A 23,311-nucleotide genomic window follows, 5' to 3' on the forward strand; every position below is an offset into this window, starting at 1 on the left:
CTGCAGAGCCTTGTGGAAATATTTGCTGCAGTTTACAGAATGACATTTTTTCCCCCCTTAGACTAAAGTGTGTGCTTTAGTTTTGGAAATAGCCTGTTCAGTTCAGCTTAGGCAGTATGTAATGCCAAACAGCCATTTATTAATAATCTTCCATAGGGTTTCATTTGGTGTACAATTATCCCAAAATGCTGTAAAATGATAATGTCTTGGTTATGATTTAGTGTATTGATTTCCAGCTCCCAGGCACCTCTTTGTTTAATAACAATCTACCCTTGGTGCTATTGTACTCTCTAAGTCTGCAGATGAGGTGTGAACATCATTTAAAGCCTGAGTTGTTATTCTGTAGCAGTTTCTCTGGGAGGCAAGTGTAAAGACAAAACATCTTAATTTACATTTCAACTTGTCAGGATTCACTATCTTCCATCCTCCTGTCCAATCTGGTTTTGAATGAGAGTGTCAACAAATCATCATGTTCAAGCTAATTCTAGAAGCTGGCTTGTAGTTCTTTTCTCGATTTTTGAATCCTTGTCTTTTTTTTTTTTTTTCCTCCACCAGGTGAACATGTTTGGCTAATTTGATAAATAGCCTCCATATCCTGGGGTTTTTTTAACATGAAGCTCTAGTATGTGTAAACATTAGCAAAAACCTGCAAAGAGTTAATTCAATCAAATATTTATTCTCAATACCATGAATAGGGGTTGTTAGCTAATTCAGCCAGGATGACTTATTTACTTACAACTTAAATACGAGCTGTAGACCAAACAAAATCTGTTCATACAGCATGGACAGAAAACAGCTTATTCCTCATGACTTACAAATGTGAATGAGTCTTGCTGTTAGACTGCTGACAGAGCCTCTTAAAATACGTTTAGAGTATTTCCTCCATTGTGAATGGATTTTGTAAGCCTTGTGGGTATTGTATGTATGCAGAGGAACACATGCATTCAACTTCTGTGTGATTACAATTCCCTTTACCAGTTACTCCAATGTAATTGAATCCCTAAAAATATACCTTTGGAATGCTGCTGAAAGAAGTCCATGAGAACAGGGCTTTATCACTGATATCTGAAGACTTCCACAACCTCCTTCTGATGTTTATTCCTAAGGGACAATGATGATGCTGTTTCTGTAAGAACAAAACCAAGGTAGCTTTGATGTAAAAATGTATTTGCATTCATCAAATTAAGTGGGATTAGGGTGAGGTTTGTGGCTTTACAGAGTTACTTGGTCTGTCTTTAGTTAGATCAATGTCCTCTGTCATGGAGCAGCTGGTGCCTAAACTGAGGCTGGGCCAGCAGCTCCCCTCCTTTCTTCAGAGAAGATCTGAGGTGTCAGAATGGCCTTCTGAAGGAAAGCTCACACATTTCCTGTGCCTCTCAAGCCATTACTGGCCTGGGTTGGAAGTGATGCTCAGAGATGTCTCTCTAGAGCAGAGGTACTTAACAGACACAGGACATTCTCTTGCTTCACTAGCAGAGGCTCAGCTGATGGGGAATCCAGTTACTTTGAGGTGTCTTTCAGCTCTGCTGCTTCCTCTTGTTACGTTTTCTGCCACAAAAAAGCAATAGGCAGTATCTTCAAATCATCTTCAGCTACCCAAATTTATAAGCCTCCCCTTCTACTTTACAGTGGTTTATAACCTATTCAGGTTTTTCATTGTATGATCATGAAGAACTGTGAAAAACCATTTTTACAACATATGCATATATTTGTTATGATTTTTTTTTCCTTTGAGTTTGCCTTAGGCTCAAGAAAGACTGTAATAACCAGAGAGGGTCACAGAGACAGCTTTCTCCAGGAACTTTATTCTGATATGGTGTGTCTATGCACCGTTTTTTGTTGGTTTTTTTCTTCTTTTGTTACCTACATGAACATTTGAGATTTTTCATTCAGCTGATGGGGAAGTAAATGCTTTTATGTACTTAGGCCACTGAAATTAATGCAGATCTACTTCTCTCCTCTGCATCCCCCCATGGTTCCATACTGTGAATAGAAAGAGGTTACTATGGAATTTCTGTTAGGAATTCTTCCTTCTTTAGAAAGGTGTGTGCCAAATGGTGCTGTTGGTGGGCCTGAGGCTCAGCTTGATGTATTTGTGATTTATCTATAATAGAAGGACACCTCCAGTGCTTTAAGCCTTCCTTAAGGATTAAAAAAGTATTTGGCAGTTGTTATTTGTGGTGTTACATAATTCCACATTTTGTCTTGCTTTCCTAAGTCAGGGGCTGGGTGGAAAGGGGGCATTTGGGCTCTACACTGAAAGGCTGCAAGGCAACATCAAAGTCTTTTGGAAATGATAAGTGTGGGAAGCTACTTTCTGTCAAAATCTTGATCTTAGTGAATTATTTCTTTGTGAATAGGTACTAGGTGGATTTCTTGAGCTGTTTTCCACTTTAAGGGTTTCAGGATCCCAGTCTGGGTTTCCTGGTTTTCCATGGCAGGGGAGTGGAAAGTGTTGGTCTTTAAGGTCTATTCCAACCCAAACTGTTCAATGATTCTATAAAGCACTTCTTGGTGTTCAGGTTTATAAAAATGTTTCTTGAATTATTCCTGAATTTTACTGGGAAATGGCTATGAAATTCTGTTTTTGGAATAAGTACAGCTTGTATTTGTGAATATGTTGCTGCAGAGAGAAAGGACAAATTTGGTTTACTTCTGTTTTCTTCTTTCTTGTTCTCTAGGTAACCAACACAAAAAGTAACTGCACAAAAACAGCAATAAAATAGGCATTTTAAAAAATCATACTCTTTTACATTCCCTGAGAATATTAAAATAACACTGGTAAATTTTTAATGTTTAGGAAATATTCATGCATTATTTTAACCCGACAGGGTCTGCTTTTTATGAGCAAATGTCGAACCAAACTTTATACTGCGGTGTTAGCAAGTTGTAAATGTGCCTTTGACATTAGTAGGATTGTAGGTACTTTAATTAAAGTTTCCAAAGGATACGTTTTCTCAAATGCTCACAATTCTACATAGCTGGTTAATCTTCCTCATACATTTCTGTCTCCAGTTGGTACTGAGTGCAAATTGTGCTTATGACTTGAATGAAAACTTAATTTATTATGACAGAGTGGCTGCATTTTGTGAGCTAGCAGAGCCAGCTGTGGTGCTGGTTCAGTGTGTGAATTCTGCCACTACCCAGAGATTTCCCATCCATTCTGTTCATGGCACAGAACCATTAATTTCTTTCTGCCCAGTGCAGAACTCTCAGGAATCTTTGTTTTATGGGGAAGTCCAGGTTTTAACACGGGATAAATAATTTGCAAATCACTTTTTTCCCCCTCTTTATTCTGTTTTTCTGTTCATGTGGAAGGCAGTAAGGAAACAATGTCCTGTTAGTGCAGTGCAGTGAGATTTGGACGAACCCAGCTTTGCTCATCTCCGTTTTACAGTTGTCCAGCAAAGGTCAGAGGCAAGGAGCTGCTCAAGAACCATGGTGGCAAAAACATGATACTCCCTTGGCAACACGCAGGGCTGTGCTGGGGCCAGCCTGCTGGGTGCTCTGGGCCTGCCCAGGGACACAGCTCACCCTGGCTCCCTCTGGAGCACAGACTGTGCCCAGCCCAGCCCCAGGCACCTGGGGGACCTGCTGTGTCCTGCCTGTGAATGCCTGATGGGAGTTGTTTCCTTCTGGTTTTTGGGAGATGTGATTTGTGTCTTATAAAGTCAGGAGGGTTGGGTCCTCGTGAGTGCAGTTACTGGGCTCAGGTATTCATTTCTGCAGGATGCTGACAGGCTGTCTCTGTGAGATGCTTTGCTGTAGTTTTTTTAGGGGCAGCCAACGCTTGCCACTCCAGCAATTGTGATGGCCTTGAATTAAACAACAATTGACCATACATGTAACACAGAGTTTTTTGTGCATCAGCTGTACATGGATTTCTCTTTCTGGGAGCTGAGCAAATGTCTGCTGGGGTTTAGGTTTTACTCCTAGCTGACCTTGACTAGAGCAATTTTGAGCTTAAAGCATGTTTGCCTCAGCTATGCAACAGACTATTGTGTTGGCTGCTTAGCCCTTCACTATTTACCTAGAGAACTTTCCAGTTTGAAAAAGCCTTGTTCCTAGATATGACAGATGTGTTGCAGTTTATATAAGACAGAAATTTGGATCAGGAGCATGTCTCTTGCATTAAATTGATGCTCACAGCAGTCTCCGTATTGTGCACAGCTATCTTTAGAAATAGCTGGATAGATCTATGCCCTCAGTGAAATGCAGAAAGCAGCACTACTGAGGAGGTATTTCATTATTTAAAAGGTGAATGTTAAGATTCACTGCTGCTGATGCTCTGTACATGACACAAACTGCAGATACAACACATTGGTGCTAAATTAAAGAATAATAAAACTGAGATAGAGATGGTATTGCTGAGTTTATCCTACTGACAATTCTGAAGCAGTAAGTTGCCTCCTCAAAATGTCCCTTCTTCTCAATTTTTCTCAAGAGTTTAAATTCAACTTTTTTTTCTTATTTTCTTTTTTATTTTCCCATAAGAGACCCAAGAGCTTGAGAACTGCTTGTTTATAAATAATGAACTTACCTCTAGTTAGGTATGCCCTGAAACAAGTATTCAATCATTTCTCTGCCTTTGGGTGCCAGCTCTGACAAGAGTTAGGCTGTGGTTCAGTGGATGAATTGTCAACCTTAATCCTCATACTTAGAATTTATATAGCAAGTTTATTTAGTGAAGCAAGTTTATTTTGTTTCTGTTTTCTTAGTAACCTTTAAAAGCCTACAAATATTACCATGCTTACTCTAATTTAAACCACTGTCCTATTCTGTGCTTTATTGACCTTATTTTCACTGTAATGTTTATTTTTGCTGATATTGTAGAAGTGGTCATTCTGCAGTAGTTTGCCCTTCTAACAGGTTATTTATTAAAGATGCTGGAGAATTGCTGTGCAAAGCACATTGCGAAAGCAACCACCTCAGTACTTCAAACAGTGTAGTAAAGGTATTTCTCCATGACAAGTTCACAAGTGATCTGTGTCTGCCTGTGTAGCTGTTCTGAAGTTTTGCACAACTCCTCTCTAATTCCTAAGCACCAGTGATCTTTGAACTGCAATTTAGGTGTCCAGTCAGCAGAATTGTTTCTGGAGCAGTGGCAGCCAGTGAGTAACTGCTGTGTAAAAGTAGAGAATGGAAAGCCCTACCTCTCTTCTCAGTGCTCCGCTCACATGTGCTGGGATCATCTCAGCATGAAGGGGCAGTGCTTCCTGGGTATGTGGCTTTGTGCTCCCATGCTTTTGTGGTGAAATGTGTAGCTTCTCTCACACCTCTGCACGAACAACATGTATTCTGACATCTGGGTGTCAGCACGTTTGTCAAAGAGCAGAGCGGACTAGTAACGGAAATAGCCGAAACTATAACAAAAGTCATTTGTTTTCATCAGGTATTTTCTTGTTACCTTTCTAGGTCCGATGTTGTTGTTCTGTGCTTTTCAATTGCTAATCCTAATTCCCTGAATCATGTGAAAACAATGTGGTATCAAGAAATCAAGCACTTCTGTCCTCGCACACCTGTCATTCTGGTGGGCTGCCAGCTGGATCTCCGCTATGCAGATCTCGAGGCTGTTAACAGAGCCAGACGGCCTCTGGCAAGGTAAAGTTTAAACAAAAATGAGAATTTAAAAAAAAAAAATCACCTTGGTAGTCAGGTACAACACTTGTGAAAGAGAAACTGGAGAGCCTAGTTTCCTTTTTTTTGTACAATGAGAATGTATGTGCCTTCTTCTTTTTTTTATTCTGTTGTCCGAGTTGGTTAGTTCTTTAACACACACAGTTATTAAGTTTCCCACAAAAGTTTTGCACACTGGATATCTTAAGAGTTTTTGAGTGGCACTACAGTAAGATAGAGATGGTAATGATTATTGAATGTTTTCTTATGTGTTTTACTCCATTAACATGTGTATCATGTCCTACCCTCTCACTATTGTCAGGTACTGTTTTAAACTGTCAGATTGTCAGATTCTACTCAAATTTTCTTAATGCTCTTTTTTTTTTTTTTTTGTTAGATGTGATCCTAGATCATAGCAGAAAATGAAATGGTTGCAAATTAAACTTCTAAAAGTTCTGAGATTAAAAGAGAGTTTGGGGATTGTTCTAGAGAAGCTTTGTTTCTCCCAGATACAAAATACAACCACATATTTGGCCACAACAATCCCACAATAACTGGCTTGCTTCTAATTTATTCCTTTTATGGGAATTTCAATGAGACCAGATTCATGGAAATAATATCCATGATTGTGTAATTAATGACTGTATTGTAACAAATTTCCGTAAAAAGATTGAATTAATTCCTTGTGAGCCCTTAGAAAACTTTGTATTGCATTGCAGTCAAACTCTTGACTTAGCAATATGATTTTTATAGGTCTGTTTGTTTATTAAACATTTCTTTGTTGTGAGGGTGGGGTGGGCTTTTTGGTTGACTTTTTAAAAAAAGGAAATGACCATTTTTCAAAACTCCTCTTCTGCCCTAATCCTGCTCCTGATTTAACCATTAGTAAGTTTGAGTCAGAAGTCTGTGTGTCTGGCACAGACTCCTGCCACCTGAACTGGTTAGTTATTAGCTGGCACTCAGCAAGCTGTTGTCTGGGGCGTGTTCCATCTGTGCCAGCTCGTGTCTGCCCAATATGGTGGGCTCAGAGAACACAGTCTTGGGTCGTGTCTTCTGGGGAAATGTTTTTTTTTGCTGGGAAAATGGATCCTCGCCCAGACTTTTTACTGGTTTGTTTACCCTGTGTCATGTACTAGAGCTGCTCTGGAAATTCATTGCTTCCCACATAATACTTCTGCAGCCAAAACAAGCCTATCTCTTCCAGCGTGTGTTGTTACTCTTTTGTTGTAAGCTACTATGATTTTCTTTAAAAAGCATGAGCTTAAGAAATATTTCCATTTCATATTTAGCTGTATTTCTGGCATTTTTTATGTCATGAGAATTTTCATTTGTCTTTAAATGATGGTTGTGACAGAATATCTGAGTAGTAAGGGGTGGTAGGAGGTTTTTTTAAATAATGAAAGTTCTTGAGTATCCTATCAAAGGTTTATACTGTAAATTTCACTTTAAGTAAGAGGCAGCTCCATTTTGCCTAAATTATTTCTACATATATTTAGTAACATTGCAAAGACACCACCAAACTTAAATGAAATTAGAAGTATATTCTAAAACTCTATGGAGTCATGATTGTAGATTTCCAAAGGGCTCTGTGTGCTTAGTTTTATATTTTGCTTCATTTGAATGATAGTTATCTCAGATTTAGTGCTGAATATTTGGTAAAATTCCACGTTTTCTAGTGTAACTTTGTGTGACAAGGTTCATTTTTTGTTTACCCTAGGCCGATAAAAAGGGGAGACATTTTGCCACCAGAGAGAGGCAGAGAGGTTGCCAAGGAACTCGGGATACCCTACTATGAAACCAGTGTATTTGACCAGTTTGGAATTAAAGATGTGTTTGACAATGCAATTAGAGCTGCCCTGATCTCCAGAAGACACCTGCAGTTCTGGAAATCTCATTTGAAGAAGGTCCAAAAACCTTTGCTTCAGGCTCCATTCCTACCTCCAAAAGCCCCTCCTCCTGTTATCAAAATTCCTGAGTGTCCCACGCCGAACATGAATGAAGCTGGATATTTATTGGACAGCCCACTGTGTGCAGATGTCATGTTTGTTCTTCAGGAGCAGGACTGCATTTTTGCTCACAAGATTTACCTAGCTACCTCCTCTTCAAAGTTTTATGACCTTTTCTTAATGGAATGTGAAGAAAGTCCACACTCGGATGATACACAGTATAATAAAGAAAATACAAATAAGGATGTTCTGACAGGTCAGCTTGAGACAAACAGTGACAGTGACGAGGCATCCTTAAAATCTCCTGATGTTAAAATTCCCCCACCAGAAAGTAGTGAGTCTTTAAACATGCTAGAACCTGAATCTGGTGAAACAAACTCTGCAGCAAGATCTCTGTCATCCTGGGGTAAGGGGTTTGTTAGTGTGCACAAGGAAATGCAAGTGAATCCTGTCTCAAAACGGACATGTCCTGTAACTGTGGTAAAAATGGATTCCTCTGTGCAGGCTGCACCTTTTAAAACTGTTTTGCAGTTTTTATACACAGGCCAACTGGATGAAAATGAAAAAGACCTCACCAGACTGGCTCAGATTGCTGAAATCTTGGAAGTATTTGACTTGCGAATGATGGTGGAGAATATTATGAATAAAGAAGCCTTCATGAATCAAGAGATTACTAAAGCATTTCATGTCAGAAAAGCTAATCGGATAAAAGAGTGCCTTTGCAAAGGGACATTTTCTGGTAAGTAAATACATGCTTAAGCAGGAAGAGAATTTTTTCTCATCCATGTAATTGTCACTTCATAGACTTCAAATAATGTGACAGCTTACATTGTTCTGAGAGGAGGGATGACCCCAAAATTGTAGTGTTACTCAGGCCAACTCTTCCAACCTGGGATTCTGTAGTTTCATTTTTCAAAATCTACTCACAGCTTTTAAATAAGCAACCCAATTCTCAGAAATGTTGAACATTCAATATCCCCCTTTACAATTAAAGCTTTTCATTAACTATTTAAAATGCAAGAGTTATTTTTGAGGGGGAGGTCATGGGAAATGGAAGAAGTTCTTGGTTAACAGCATGTAAGTGAAACACATTCTTGAGACAAGGTTACACCTTAAACACAGATTTGCAGCACTCCTGTGCCTTTGTTCCCATGGCAGATGTGACATTTAAATTGGATGATGGAAGCATCAAGGCCCACAAGCCACTGCTGATCTGCAGCTGCGAGTGGATGTCTGCTATGTTTGGAGGGTCATTTATTGAAAGCTCCAACAGTGAGGTATTTGTCTATTTTTGTCTCTTTTGTTTACAATGTCTGATGGATTTAGGATGATGGAAGCGTCATTTATTTGAAAGGTTGCATCAATCCTTAGAGTCAGGGATTTATTCTTCCTTGTAAACCTAGGATGCCTTTCTTCTTAAGGCATTAAATAAGGTTGCCCAGGAAGACATTCTTTCTCCAATGCACAAGTCTTCCTACAGCACTGGAGTGTGTGTTTAAACCCAAAATCCTGTAAAATATTAAATTTGGGGAAGGAAATTAAATATGAATTTGTGAATTTCTTTAAAATATTTTTTTAGATTTTGTGAATATATATTTATATAATCAAAATCACTACAAAGAATACTTGGGGCAGGGACATTGATAAAGAAATTAAAGATAAAAATGGGTTAAAGACATATGAGTGTTAAACTAGAAAAGGAACCTGTTTTAACAGTAGAAAATGAGCTAACTTTAAGAGAAGTTCTACTAACTTTAGTAGAAACTCAGCATAGATTCTGCAATGCATCGTCTTGTCCTGGAGTAATGCAGGTATTCAATACAGTTTAAAAGATCTCAATGCTTTGAATTAGATTTTGCAGAAGCCCTGTATTTTCATGTGTCTTCATGGTCTGCTTTTCAAATTCCAAACACTCTGCTAATATTTTTTTCTTGTGCCATACCCAGTTGTGTTTGTTTGTTTTTCTTGTTGGTTTCCATATAGTTATGCTCATATGAAGTGTTCAAGTTATTTTGTTTAATATCCTGATAGATATTTTGCTATTTAGATTTTTCTGGCTTCTTCTAATACAGCTGTAAACATAATTCCTTTCCCAGAGGCACAGTCAACAAGTGGTTCAATAAAAATACATCATTTGATTCTAGTATGCAGCATTTGGCAATGAAGAATATGCAGTTATTTTCTACCAGCCTATTTTTAATTATTAGCTTCACAGTCTTAGCTTAACTTTCCAATTTAAAATATTTAGCTTCCATTTGTAGAGTTTAAAGCATTCAGTAATGCTTTTGGAAGTTTTAAAATACGGGTAGATATGAATGGAATGGTTTACAAATAATAAAAACCATCTATTTTTACATACTACCTTTTCTGTATTTGGGGCAAATTTTATAAACTAATTCATTAAAGTTCTCTGCATTAACAAAAATATATCAATAATGAATGAGTTTCACAGCTAGCTGCTCTCACTTGGAGAACTGAGCTGCTTCCCAGAGTGGCTGATGTGCATGAAAGGTTTATGCTTTAGCATGAGAAATTAGACAGTTATTATCTTAGTATTGGTAGTTTCAACCCATGATGTTTATACTCATTACATGTGTGGGGAAAAAAGGTCTTTTTTTTTTTTTTTCCTCATTTCTTCAGTTCTCAGTTCCTTCTCAACCTTGTTTACCTGGACATTTTGGTTCTTTACCAAAAGACTGAGAAGAGTATTTTCACTGTTATCTTTTGTTTTCTGTTATTCTCAGAATCCACAGTCTACCCCTTGCCAGGATCAGATAGATTGCATTCCTCAAGAAGTCCACCAAGGGAGGTTTGGCATGGGAAGTGCTCAGTAACTATTATGTGTAGCTGTCAATTTGCAGGTTAGAGAGCATGGAATAGAGTCACTATTTGATGTGGATCCAATTCCAGCTTGGATATAACCTGGCAAAGGATCTGACTCTGGAGCAATGCTTACCTGTTGGCAGTGTCTTGAACTTGAATGGGAAATTTCTGCTTTGAAAATGTTTTCTCTGCATTTCTGAAATGCCTTCAAGAGAAAAACAGACAGCCAAGCAAAGTGAAAGAAGTGAAATATAGCTGCTATATGAAAATCCCTTAATAATTAGAAATTCTCTTTTTAAATATTTTTTCCAGGTAGCGCTGCCCAACATAAACAAGACCTCCATGCAAGCAGTTTTAGATTACTTGTATACCAAGCAACTGTCCTCCAGTCAGGAACTGGACACCCTTGAGTTAATTGCATTGGCAAATAGGTTTTGCCTTCCTCACCTGACTGCTCTAGCAGGTAACAATTTGTGGCCTTGTCCAATGCAGTATCTTCTGCAACAGCTGAAATTTGCTTTAATGGTTTTTGGAACATGTAAGATTTTCTCTAGTGTCAGAGAATTTTTTTTTTTCCTGAGAGGGGTATTGTAATGCAAATTGGTACTTTCACACAGAGAAATGTATTTGCCTCTCTCTTGCCTTTTTTAGTTTTGTGCTAATCCAGCTCAGAACACAGAAGTTTTCTGTTCTTTAAAAACAGAAAGAGTAAACCTTTTCTTTAGCATTGAGTATAATGTCTGTGGATTGTAATATCCATTCTGTTGTTGTTAATTTACCTAAAACCAGGGAGGATTCTGGGTTTTCCATTAAGTAATGAATGAAGTGCTCCACTTTATATTTCTGTTCAAAGAGAGTAACTGAGCCAATTCAAAACTTACCTAGATGATCATGTTTTTAGAAATGCTGTCTAGGTCCCTTTTCACTAGATAAGAATTGGTAATCACTAGATTACCATCTGGTATATCTATGGGGATTCAACACTCATTTCAGAAAGAAACCCTTTTCAATCTCATATTTAAAGAAAAATTACAGGTTAGAACAGCACTAAAGTTGTAAAAATAAATCCATACATAACCCTGACCTCTGGAGTTGTTTGGTTTGTGTTGTTATGTTTAATTTCTTTTTCTCTGTGTCAATAATTTGGCATTGTTCTGGAGACATGGCCAAGACCAAAACTCAGAGAAAGCTGAAACAAAGCTACACCTACCTACAGGACTACATTTAGGCAAAATTTAATCACTTACCAAACCCTGACTCTCCTTCAGTTGTGCATCAGGACTGTGTCTGTTGTCTTTACTGGTTCTGACAGACCAAATCTTTATTGCCAGATTTTATTTGCACATTTTAGCTGAAGTTTTAGGTATTTTTTAAGGTAACTGCAGTATAAACATGCATACAATATTAAGAATATTTCATTCCATTTGATTCTTGGTGAAATAATTTTGAGTCCAAAGGCTACTGCCAACAACTGAGCCCAGTAGAATCAAACCAACTGTCAATGTTTCCCAAAAAATACTCAGACTTTTAAGATTCTAGGAAAAGGTTAAGGGGAATCTTGAACTGAGGTGATTTTTGCGGGGGCTGGTCAGCCTTCATCTGAATCCCTAGGAACAGCCATTCTGAAATGACCTTTTCTCTATCAGTGCTGTGTGTGAATCATTAATAAATAATTCAGTGGCAAGTGCACAGTTGATTAAAAACTTTGTATGACTGAAAGGAGACAGCTGATCCATATTTCTAATTTAACTTGAATATTAAGTATGAATTTGTGAATGTACCCATGCCAGAGAAAAACTAGTGGCTGCTGACCTTTGTGTTTCTATAAGTGGTTAAGCGTGGCAAGCACATTTTTCTTCCTCTCAGGATTTTTCATAGAGGTGCACAGAGAGAAATGAAAGAGAAAACAATTTCTATTTCTGCTCCTTGTTTTTCCTATGTGGAATGTGTTTGGAGAATTGTTTACCTGGAGTGAGTGCTTGGTTGGATTCTGGTGAGGATTGTTTGAGCCTGATGGCCAATCCAATCCACCTGGGGCTGGACTCAAGCGAGAGGGTCACGAGTTGGGTTAGAGCCAGAGAAAGTAGTATGTAGTTTTAGTATCCTCCTTTTATATAGTATATTATTGTATTTTAGCATAGTTATAATAAAGAAATAATTCAGCCTTCTGAATGGAGTCAGAAATTATCATTTCTTCCCATTGGGTTCGCCTGCATTTACAATAGTTAAGAACCACATCTTCAGCCACAGCTCTAAAGGTCAGAATTTGACTTCCCCCAAATCTCAGCTTGCTAAGGATACCTGTGTGAATGTGGCCCCTGCATAAAGCTGGTTACCACCAGGAGGAGGAAGAAGATGGTACATGGGTTGTTTGTGACCATGGTATGACCTTGCAATGTGACTGTTTGCCCTGTGAGTGATGAGTTTTCTCCCCTAACAGAGCAGCATGCAGTGCAAGAGCTGACAAAGGCCTCCATGAGTGGGGTTGCAATAGATGGAGAAGTCCTCTCCTATTTGGAACTGGCACAGGTCAGTGTACACAGCCTTCTGAAGAGATTCTGGTCAGCTGCAGGACTTGCTTTTAGCTCCCTACTGGTTCTGAGCATTGCTTCTAAGTGGCTCAAAGTGTGCAGTTCTGAGAGTGATTGATGATAGAACTTAGTTTTATCTTTTATTTTAAAGAAGGTTTTTTTTCATTAGTTCAAAGGTAAAATATCCATTTAAGTAACCTCAGAGGAGTTGTCTTTTAAATATATATTTCAGTTTGTCTTGATTGTGGAACTTCCAAGCTCCATGTTCTCATGACCATGGTGCACTAACTAACATGAAAAGCAATGTAATGAAGCTGTTCAGCTTTGTGATGGCGATTGATTCTTGCATTCCTTTCAATTCAGTTCTTAGAGATATATTTAGACCTGTATTGCAAAGAGAACATTTTTTGAATCCTTAAACTGGCTACTTAAAGTCAATAATCTGATAATTCAGAGTATGTGCAAATCTTCTTTATGTTCAAATGCATTTCAGTATTTCTTGAGTCCCATAAATAATTAAAAAAGAGAGCTCCCAGCTCACAGTTAAACTGCACACCTGTTTCCCAAAATGCAGCAGACTCCCAGCTACAGTGGAACAAGCTAAAATATTAAGTTTTATTATTCTTGATTTCACACTAACAGTGAGTCAGCTGCAGCTTGGCTTGAAGTAGCACTAAAACACTGGCCAGCATGCAAGATTCCCTGCAGCTGTTTTCGAGACCCTCTCTGCAACTCCTGTAATCCTGTTGCAAAACCAGAACTGAACCCTTCCCAAGAGAAAGCAGTTCACTTCATTTTTATCTTAAGATGGGCAGTCTTTCTTTTATTTCCTTCTCCTGGTTGGAGACAGAAGCAGTATCTCTAACTACTGTTAGAATATGCTCTGTGGCCAGCACCTAGCTCATGTTTATACTCCAAGATCAGAGCTGGCAGTCAGAATGAATGCCTGGGACAGTATGGCCAGGTACCATCTGCTAGGACCATTCCAGCTTTAGCTGTTAATAGGGGCTGCAAAATTGATAACCCAAGGAAATGGAATAAGCTCTTTGTTTTTCTTCCCAGTTTCACAATGCTAACCAGCTGGCAGCTTGGTGCTTGCACTACATCTGCACCAATTACAACAGCGTTTGCTCCAAGTTCCGCAAGGAAATCAAAGCTAAATCTTCAGGTATGGGCAACTTCCCCACCAGGTTTCATCAATCTTCCCCATCTTTCTCCCCACCCAGTTGATTAGACATAAAGACAAAAATGAGCTCACTTGGCTAAGCCATGAGACTGAACCTCTGTGCTATCTTGAACAGCATTCATAAATTCTTATCTGCAAAGAAAGGTCATAATCATTAGCCTGATTGCTGGGCAAGCATCATGTTCTTTACCTAATTCAGTGATGCTAAAAGGAACAGAGCTCTTTTCAGGCTCTGCAATGAAAAATACTTTGTAAAGGACTTGCTTTTTTAATAGTTTTGGTGAACTAATGCCTCTTGTGTGTAACCACTTCCAAAGTCTTTTCCCACATAGGGCATTTGAGGAATCTGGGTGAATCCTTGATAAGCAAGCCAGCATAGGGAATGGATCAATAATTAGCTGCATAGCTTTTTGCAAGACATTTCTGGGACTTGTATATCTTACTGGCATCATTGGGGATTTTTTTCATTGCTTTTTCTTTATCAGATAATCAAGAATATTTTGAGAGGCATCGGTGGCCGCCTGTGTGGTATTTAAAGGAAGAAGATCACTACCAGCGAGTTAAAAAGGAGAGAGAAAAGGAAGATGTTGCACTGAACAAACATCATTCAAAGCGGAAGTGGTGCTTCTGGAATTCCTCTGCTGTAGTTGCCTGAGCAAAGCAAATAAGTGGAAATCCATAGCCAGAAGTTACTCTTATTGTTAGAAATAAGATCAAGTTCAGGTTTTCAGGAAACTGTGTTCCACTTGTGCATTTATTACTTCTAGGGTCAAAAGCACAAGCTCACCGAAAATGAGCCTGGAACAGCTCCTTGAAGTCATATGTATATTTTTGACTGGTAAGCAGATAAATGTCAACCATTATTACATTACTTTTTATACAAAAAAAAAAAAAATCCAGCATTAATGTTTAAATCTCCATTTGGGAAATATTTTTATACTGTCTGGTGTATTTTGTTCAGATAAAATTCTGGATACTGTTTTGTTTTACAGACCACAAAATAACCATGTAGTAGCTTTGTAATTAGATTTTAACTATTTTTACTATGCGAGTACAGTGAAATAGACAATCTTCAGTCATAAGAGACTGCTTTTAGAGTATCTCATAAAAAGTCATCTTAGGAAAAAAAATCTAGCTGTCTACTATAGGTTGTCTTTTTCAAACTAAGTACTGTGCACTGGTAATATAATTAGGTGGTTATTTCCCCTTTCTAAAGCAAAGGGTTAGTATAAGATCCAATAACTGCAAGATATAGAGTGCTTGATCTTTGCTCAGCTGAATAATAGACAGTATAATTACCTGTTCAACTGCAGGGAAATGTATTTCTAATATTTGCCATGTAAGTGCAAATAATTATGACTATGTAGGCCATGTGAAATCTAGTGATTCTAAGTATTCAGAGGTTTTATACGTCTAGATCAAAGAGGATATTTCTAAAATCATTTAGAAGGGCTTATTAATTTATATCCTTATACAAGTATGGATCTGAATGCAAAAAGCAGTTACACTGCTTGCATTTGAATTACTGCATGGCAGTTACCTTATTCTGCAGGATCTTCACCATGCAGCCATTCCTCACGCTGAATTCCTTTTTGCTTCAGTGCAAGCAAATGAAAGGGCTGCACAAACAAGTAGATGTTACCTAGTGATCCAGCATTTTGTAAGTGAAATAGGGTCTTCAAACACAAGATTACTTCAGTTTAATCCAAATTATTTTATAGTTTTTCCCAGGTAGAACTTAGAGTTTTAGGTTATTTTTAAGTAGGTGATATATTTCCTGTGGAAGTAGATGTTCCCAGAACGCTGGGGGGCAGACTGATGGCAGAAAGGCAGGAATTCTGCCCAAGTCTTGCAAGGCAAGCTTCCAGTGTTTCCAAATAGCCTATGTGTTTATGACTTTTTATCAACCACTACTCTAAAGCTGCAGTGTTATGCTAGATTACATAAGGATGAGAGCATTTTTTAAAAGACCAAAACTAAAATACATAGACTGTAGAACATACACATGCAATCCTGTGCAGTGTCTCAGGCACAACTCTGTAACCAAGGTAGTATTGTGTATTAGGTTTGTTAATACTGTTCTGTGCTGGCAGCTCAGCACACTAATGTGAAAAGCTGTTTGTTTGTGGTTTTTTCTCTGTATCCAAAGGCAAGGCAGTACAGTCCCCCCCAGCACTGTAGGTGAGGAAAGGCTTTGTCCTGAAAGCCATAAACACCTCGACATCTTTGCATTCTGCACGGACTCATGCCAGGCTGAGGCTTCCACAGCTGGGTGGTGGGAGCCACCAGCACAGGAGAAGAGGCTGCTCTACAAACCTTCATGAGGAGAGCAAGTGAGAGATTCCTACCCCTCTGAGATCCATCACCACGTGGTGATAAAGAAGGGCTATAAATGATGGTTGCAAATATGTCTCCTTAATTCTTGGTCAGTGACAATGTGGACAAGAACATGGAATGAGAGAAGGTGTACCCAGACAGAAAAATAGCTGTTGTCATAAAATGTTAACCTGTCACATTTTAAGTAAGTATTGCTACTAGGTTTTACACAACCAAAGCTACTGTATGATTGTAATCTTGCCAAACTGTAATGGATATATAAATGAACCTGAGGTATATGCAATAATATCCAGTTATTTTAGTTATCAGCTACTATAACCAAGTGGCTGGTTCATTTGGTTGATGCTGTCTATGGCCTTTAATCTTGGTGGTTATTTTGTGTTTTTTATTTTGGAAAAAAAAATTCAATAAAACTGTTTAGTTACAAATTGTCTCCTAGCTCTTTAAAGAAGCTTCCTTAATTTTGCCTTGCATCCTTCCCTTTTTAGTGTTGCTTGTAAGCATTCAGTTGTGCTATCATTCATTGAATTTTACTGAAATTTTGCATATTTGCATAGCACATTGGGATTTATGGTTGGGAATGTCACAAGGAAATCCTACAGTTTGCATATGGTATTGGAAGGTTTGTGCTTGTCACTTACTGTTAAACTGCACAGCAAAAGAAAAACAAACCTCTTGCCACTTTTCCCCATGGTTTCTAATATTTAATTAGCATGATATTACCCAAGGGACATGAAACTAATTGGTCATGACAGACACAGGGAGGAAAAATGTAGGTAAACAGCAGGATGTCTGTAAGGTTTTCAGTATGCTCTGACACTGTTTTCCCCACTTTCTCATTGCCTTAGTTGTTAACCATCTTACAGAATTCCTCATTACCTATTAGCAAACCTTCAGCTTCATGAATACAGCTTATTTAATTGATAGCTGTGTAAAGTTGGTACTTTTCTAGACATTTTTTCAAGATATCACGCAAAGAACGCCATGTTAAGAGCTTTGAAAAAATCACTAAGCAATGCAAATGACACTGAAAGTACATTCAGTATAGTATTTGTTCTTCAAGTGCTAGTTTATGAAAATGTTACATATCTAATTTACTTTTGGAATCAAAATTTTATTTCTTTAAACTTACCATTAGTAAAAGGTAATGGGCTCAAAAAAAGACTGATGATGTCAGGTGTAAAAATGTTTCTCTTGTTTATGACAGAAGCAGTAGCATGGGAGGAAGGAGCAAATCAGAAGCATTGCTCTCCAGGGTATACTGTTTGAAATATTAAGACTAATATTAAGAAGTCTTTGTTTCTGGGGAGTCTCATTCATTTTACCTCTTAGAAACATTGTTTTCCTATTTGTTCTTTAAGACAGAATTTCTGCCAGCAAGATTTTCTTCACCACAACAGAAACCAGTTTCTGTGGCTTCCTACCAGCAAGTAGCCAGCCCACCAAAGCCAGAAATAGCCAGTTGTTGTGTAAGATGGGAGTGGCCAGACTTCAGCCAAAACTCCCTGACTTAATTCACTGAAGACCTACTCTTCACAGTCCTTTAGTCAGATCAGGCCTCAAAGCGAGTAAAGGTAAGCTAGACAGTACTAAAAATGTGGCTATGTTAGAAGGGTTGCCTAGTAGAAGAGAGTAATCTGGAAATCCCTTCTGAGCACTGAAAGCATGGTTCTAACAGAGGGGGTAAGGAAAAGCAGCACAGTGATTTATTGCCCTAATTCTCCAGCAGCTTGCCTACAGGTAGCCCTCGAGAATAGCTTATGCCTAGATGTGTTTGATTTGTAAAATTGGGGGATTTCTTTTTTCCATCTTCAAATAACAAGCACTGATAGAGCAACTGAAGGCATCTAGGAAATCCTTCTCTCAGGGTCAGGTCTCTCATCCTCTGTACAAAGAGGTTTAGATAAAGATCTAATGTACTAAATAGGATTAATTTTGGTACGCAAACTCCAGGATCGTGACATATTTGAATTCTTCCAGACTTTAGGATTAAAGTCTGGTGAAGAGATTTGCTTTGTCAGATGAAACTACAGTTTTGTCCCTATTCTGTCCCTTTTTTTTAAATCAGTCTCACTACTCTTGTCACTGGATAGGCCAGCATTTATTTACTCTGAGTTGGATTCCAAAGTATGTACTATGCAGTGAGATGTCTTTAAGGGGTATGCTTGCCACTCCTGAATCCCCTTAGATTTTTGGTCTATTAAAACGATCTAACAGCATTTGCATGAGTTTACTTCTCCTGCAGGCAAGATTCCCATTGAAATGGATGAGATACTACACACACACACTTGGAGCTTTGAGGTGCTGCCTAATGAATTTCCACATTATCATTTGCCTGTGTTCCAAATCTCCCAAAGAAGTTTGCTCTGTGTACTGCATGCAGGATAAGACAGTGTGTTAGCAGTGATAATCCCCATCCTGAAGGCTCTACAATGGGATAATTCATTGTCACTTACCTTACGCCTGTGCCTTTAGCTAAGAGAACACAACTCATGTCATGGATTCACTTTGCACTAGCAGCCAGAGTAGTGAGACTATTGTATATTTATATATGCAAACTAAATCCTTCACTGCTGCTTACATAAAAACCTTGATTTCTGGTATAAATATGAAAAGCTTTTGGATCAAGGCTACAGGAGGCTAAGATGAAAATTTGAACATTAGAAGATGCAAGAATGGTTATGATAATATATCTCAGCTCTAGAGAAAATCAAACTGAAAAGGCAAAACTGTGATTCAGGGCAAGCCTAGCATGGCACAACAGACTTGTGATGGCTCCTTTAGAACTGTTCAGCCTCACCAGCTGGTTTGTAAGCAGGCCACATAGCTACAACATCCCACTGGTATCTTCTGCAGCAACACACATTGCCAAGTGGCAGGTCCTGCATCCCACCCCCACAGCATGAGGGGCACAGGTTATAGTGAAAACATTACAGTACATTGCTAATTCATCTCAAGTCTTTTCCTGTACACTGCTACCTGTCTGTCCTTTGGCCTGAAGAGCTGTCCAGTAACACTTCCTGGACATCATATATCTGTTTTGTATATGTTGTATTTGTATATGTTTTTGTGCCATCTTGAAGGATAATCCAGAACATCAAGGACCTTACCCCAACACAGGAAGGATCTCCAGCCAGTTTCCTTCCAAGTGGCAGCAGATACTGGAACCAAGCTCTGTGGCATCCAGGTATTGGCCTGTTTAGGGATTTCAAGATAAAAATAATATAAATGAACAAATTTGCAAAAACAAAGTCAGAGACTGAGTGACTGAACACACAGGCATGAGTATGGACAGGAGTATTTCAGGTACCATCTGAAGATGCTAAACTGGGTGGGGGATATTCCCTGGACATAGCAGCTCTGATTTTCAGCTTTAAAGAAATGCAGCCTTCACCATTAGACAGATTTAGCAAGCTGGGTGCCATCCCTCTGTATTGCACAGGTCTGAGGCCATGGAGGGCTGTCTCACCCCCCACCCTCACACTTACCTGAAGTTTTAGATAAGCAGCCAGGTGAAGACCTATCACAGTGAAGATTTTCATAAGAAATTTTCTTGCCTTTGACACTAAAAAAAAAAAAGGATTCTTTAGTCCCCACTGGGATTAATTTTTTTTTTTAATTTATGGCTGTATAATAAGGATTACATGGCATTCCGGGTATTAGTACTGAGTATTCAAATTATCCTCACAGGTTATAAAAAACCCCCTACAATTAGCAGTTTATGAGTATATGATTACATTTGCATCTTAGTCATTAAATATAAGCTGGTCATTCTGACTACATGATCAGATGTGATTGCCTCCACCACCCAATATTTTAAGTGTTAGTTATGCAGTACATATTACAAGTAAATTTCTTTACATATTTCTCTTGGGTCCTCAATTACAGCTACTTGTAAAATTTTGTGGATCCCTGTGCTCTTTCTATCACATTTACATTTTTCAGTTATAGAGTGTGCAGGGTGAGTTTCTAAATAATTAGCAGATCTCATCATGTGTTGAAAAGCAGATGATGGTGCCTTTCCCACAAGCACTCTAAAGAAAGGGAGTTTCTGAGGAGTCCCTGGGGTGGGAAGATCTCTGTGAATCCTTCATGCTCTTGCAGGAACAGGACAGCTCTCCCTGCACAGGAAGAGCTGCATCAGCTTGCAGGGGATGTGATCGAGTGTCAGCAGTCCTGCAGTCTGTAAGGCATCCCACAGCACTCTGAAACAGCCTCAGCCAGGCGTGACCATTCACACATTTACTGCTCATCTCCCAAGGACTCCCCTTTCCTTTTGGCTGGCCAAGGACAGCAAAGTCCAAGCGTGCAGAGGTGATTTTTGGCCTGCTGGGTGCAGTGCAGCTCTGGCAGGTGCTGCAGCTCCCACAGCTGCACAGCCCTGCCCTTCTCAGCTCTCCAGGGTAGGAAAGGTAACGAGCTGTAGACAGATGTCTGCCCTTAATGGGGTTTTTTATCTTCTATGGGGTTCTGATTGATTGTTTGCTGTAGTCACAGCAAGGTTTGCTTTCTGGAAGCTGTTTGTTGAGAAGATAGGCGGAATAAGAAATAAAAAAAATGAATGACTGTACCAAAGATTATTGGGTGATTACCTCAAGATAATTGGGTAATTAGGTTAAAGACTTGCTTTCCTTTCTGCTTAGGCCTCCAGGATGTCTGAAGGTGAGGAGGTGACTGAAGGTCAGCACAGGCATTGCTGGGCAGAATTTTCCTGTTAATAGAACAGATTGCTCCTCTGTAGCTGAACAGAGGGACAAGAATGCTGGTGCCTGGGAGTTTGTTAGAATCCATTAAATTATTCATCTTCAATTTTTTATGCTTCTTAATTGGAAAGGCACTATAGTAGGTGCTGTAGGGCTCCAGGAAGTGTTCTGTGCCCTGCACTGAGTGGGGGTACAGGGAGCACATGGTGCCAGGCATCTGTAAAAGGCAGACGCTGCAGCTGTAGGGGTAGGATTTAATGGCCTTGCTGCTCTCTCCTGGATCCATGGCTTTTGTTTTGACATTGCTCACCTGCCCAGCCCATTAACAGAGAGACTTGGGCCAGGGAGTGTCATCCTAGAACCACATTCTTCCCTTGGACTTCAAAAGATTGTTTCCTTATATCTGGTACCCAGACACTGAACAGAAATCCAGCAGTCTTACCCACTGCCCTTTCAGCCTTTCTAAGTTGTTTTTCAGTCCCTGTCAATCTTCCCATGCAGAGCAGTCAAGCTGCAGAACTTACCAGATGACACTAGGGGTGTGAAGAGCTTTGAGTTCCCAGGTAACCTGGAAAGGTTCATGGAAGAGAAGTTTACTGGGATTAATAAATGCATAGAAAAACATGCCTGAATGAGCAATTTCCAAAGTCAAAAAAAATAGCAGGGTGTTTGCAGAAGAGCTGTTGCTAACTGGCCATGCTCTTTGTTTCTCTGGGCATCAGGTTTTGGCCACTGTCAGACACAGTGTAAAGGACAGACAAGTCCTTTGATAAATGAGAGTAGTGCTCATCTCTTCTCTCCAGAAGTGCTGAGATGAAGAATTCAGTGTAAGAGGGAGGCACCTAACCATGTGCTCCTTTGCAATAAGCCTACCTAAGAACCCTATCCAGCAGGGTTCTTTCCATGCCCTTTGGCTCATCACCTTCCACTATTGAAAGTTCTTGTGATCCTTTAATGCTATTGTTGTAAATGCTAATAGTAAATCCAGGTGACACTGACGGCAGCAGGTTAACACACAGCACTCCAGTGTGCTTTCACTGCACCACCTGCACTGAATGGAATTATTGCACATCTACTAAGCCACATCTTGGCAGGCTGGCCAGCATCCACAAGCACCCATAACCACTCTAGCACACTTTGTACCTCCTGGATGTTTATCCAAAATTTGTACCAGACTGCTCTTCTGATTCGTATATCTTGTTCAGCAGAGTCGAAACAGAAATGGTTTTGCCAGGGTCATGCAAATGATCAAGACCTGTCCCTGATCTCACCTTTAGGTGCACAGCTGATCATAATCAATGCTTAATGGATTGTCAGGTGTAAGCTACAAGCTCAGCTGTTCTCTCTGTAATTGCTTCATCAGCTATTTTCTTTCAGGGACGTGTAAGCATAAGACAGATCTCTTTAACTTCCCTTTTGGCCTCAATTGCAATACCTAGTGAGTAAAATCCAGCCACATTTTCCCCTTGTCCATTCAACAGTCAGCTACACCATCATCCTCTGATTTAGCATCAGCTGAGTGAAGCACTAACCAAGTCAAAACCATTTGACACAGGCACTTGGCATTTCCTGAGCATCCTCATTCTTTGACAAGGCTTTAGCTGGGTACAGGGAGGGCAGACTGGCACAGAAGTATTAGTTCTGAGTTCTCTGTGCACTGGCATACTGTAGGAAGCCAGCAGGCTCCTCAGCCCTTCTAGCCAGCCAAGAAAGCAGTCTTCTGTAGTACATGGAGGGTGGTCTTCAGCCTGAGGTGGAAACCAGAGAACCCCAACCTTAAGGAAGGTGGAAAGGCTCTCAGGGAGTAACTAATCATTCTATTAGCATGAAAGTTGGATGGCACCAAATGAAACTAGCACAAGGTAGATTTAGAACCAAAAGCTCCTCTTCACACCAGTGTCAGCTGAGCTGCAAAATTCCTTGCCAGAGAACACAGCCTGGAAGCTTACACAGCTCCCAAAAGAAACCTTTAGGGAAGAAACCTATGAAATACAGATCATCACCTCTACTTCAGAACTTAAGCCTAAGGCATTGGAAGTTGGGAATATACTACCAAATAACATTTTGTGCTTACCTTTGTTTTATATTTCCTGGAGCATCTGCCGTTGGCCACTGTCAGAAGCAGGAACCAGGGCAGAGCAGACTTTTGGTTATCTGCTTGTGGCTATT

The 23,311-nt window shown here is 39.4% G+C and overlaps 1 protein-coding gene across 4 annotated transcripts in view; it reads left to right on the forward strand.

The window, feature by feature from the left end:
* Nucleotides 1-16,877, forward strand: part of RHOBTB1 (Rho related BTB domain containing 1) — a 49,094-nt gene extending 32,217 nt beyond the window's left edge. For 3 of the 4 annotated variants that reach the window (XM_021535278.2, XM_077784521.1, XM_021535295.2), the window contains 7 exons: nt 5,416-5,601; nt 7,334-8,301; nt 8,721-8,839; nt 10,698-10,848; nt 12,826-12,914; nt 13,979-14,084; nt 14,588-16,877. In XM_021535278.2, the coding sequence (XP_021390953.2) occupies nt 5,416-5,601; nt 7,334-8,301; nt 8,721-8,839; nt 10,698-10,848; nt 12,826-12,914; nt 13,979-14,084; nt 14,588-14,757 (1,789 nt within the window). In that variant the 3' untranslated portion in view covers nt 14,758-16,877. The remainder of the gene's footprint in view (nt 1-5,415; nt 5,602-7,333; nt 8,302-8,720; nt 8,840-10,697; nt 10,849-12,825; nt 12,915-13,978; nt 14,085-14,587) is intronic. The other variant, XM_021535303.2, reaches the window with a different exon arrangement.
* Nucleotides 16,878-23,311: the final 6,434 nt, after the last annotated feature.

The sequence above is a fragment of the Lonchura striata genome, chromosome 7 (assembly GCF_046129695.1).
Source record: "Lonchura striata isolate bLonStr1 chromosome 7, bLonStr1.mat, whole genome shotgun sequence".
Classification (NCBI taxonomy): Eukaryota; Metazoa; Chordata; class Aves; order Passeriformes; family Estrildidae; genus Lonchura; species Lonchura striata.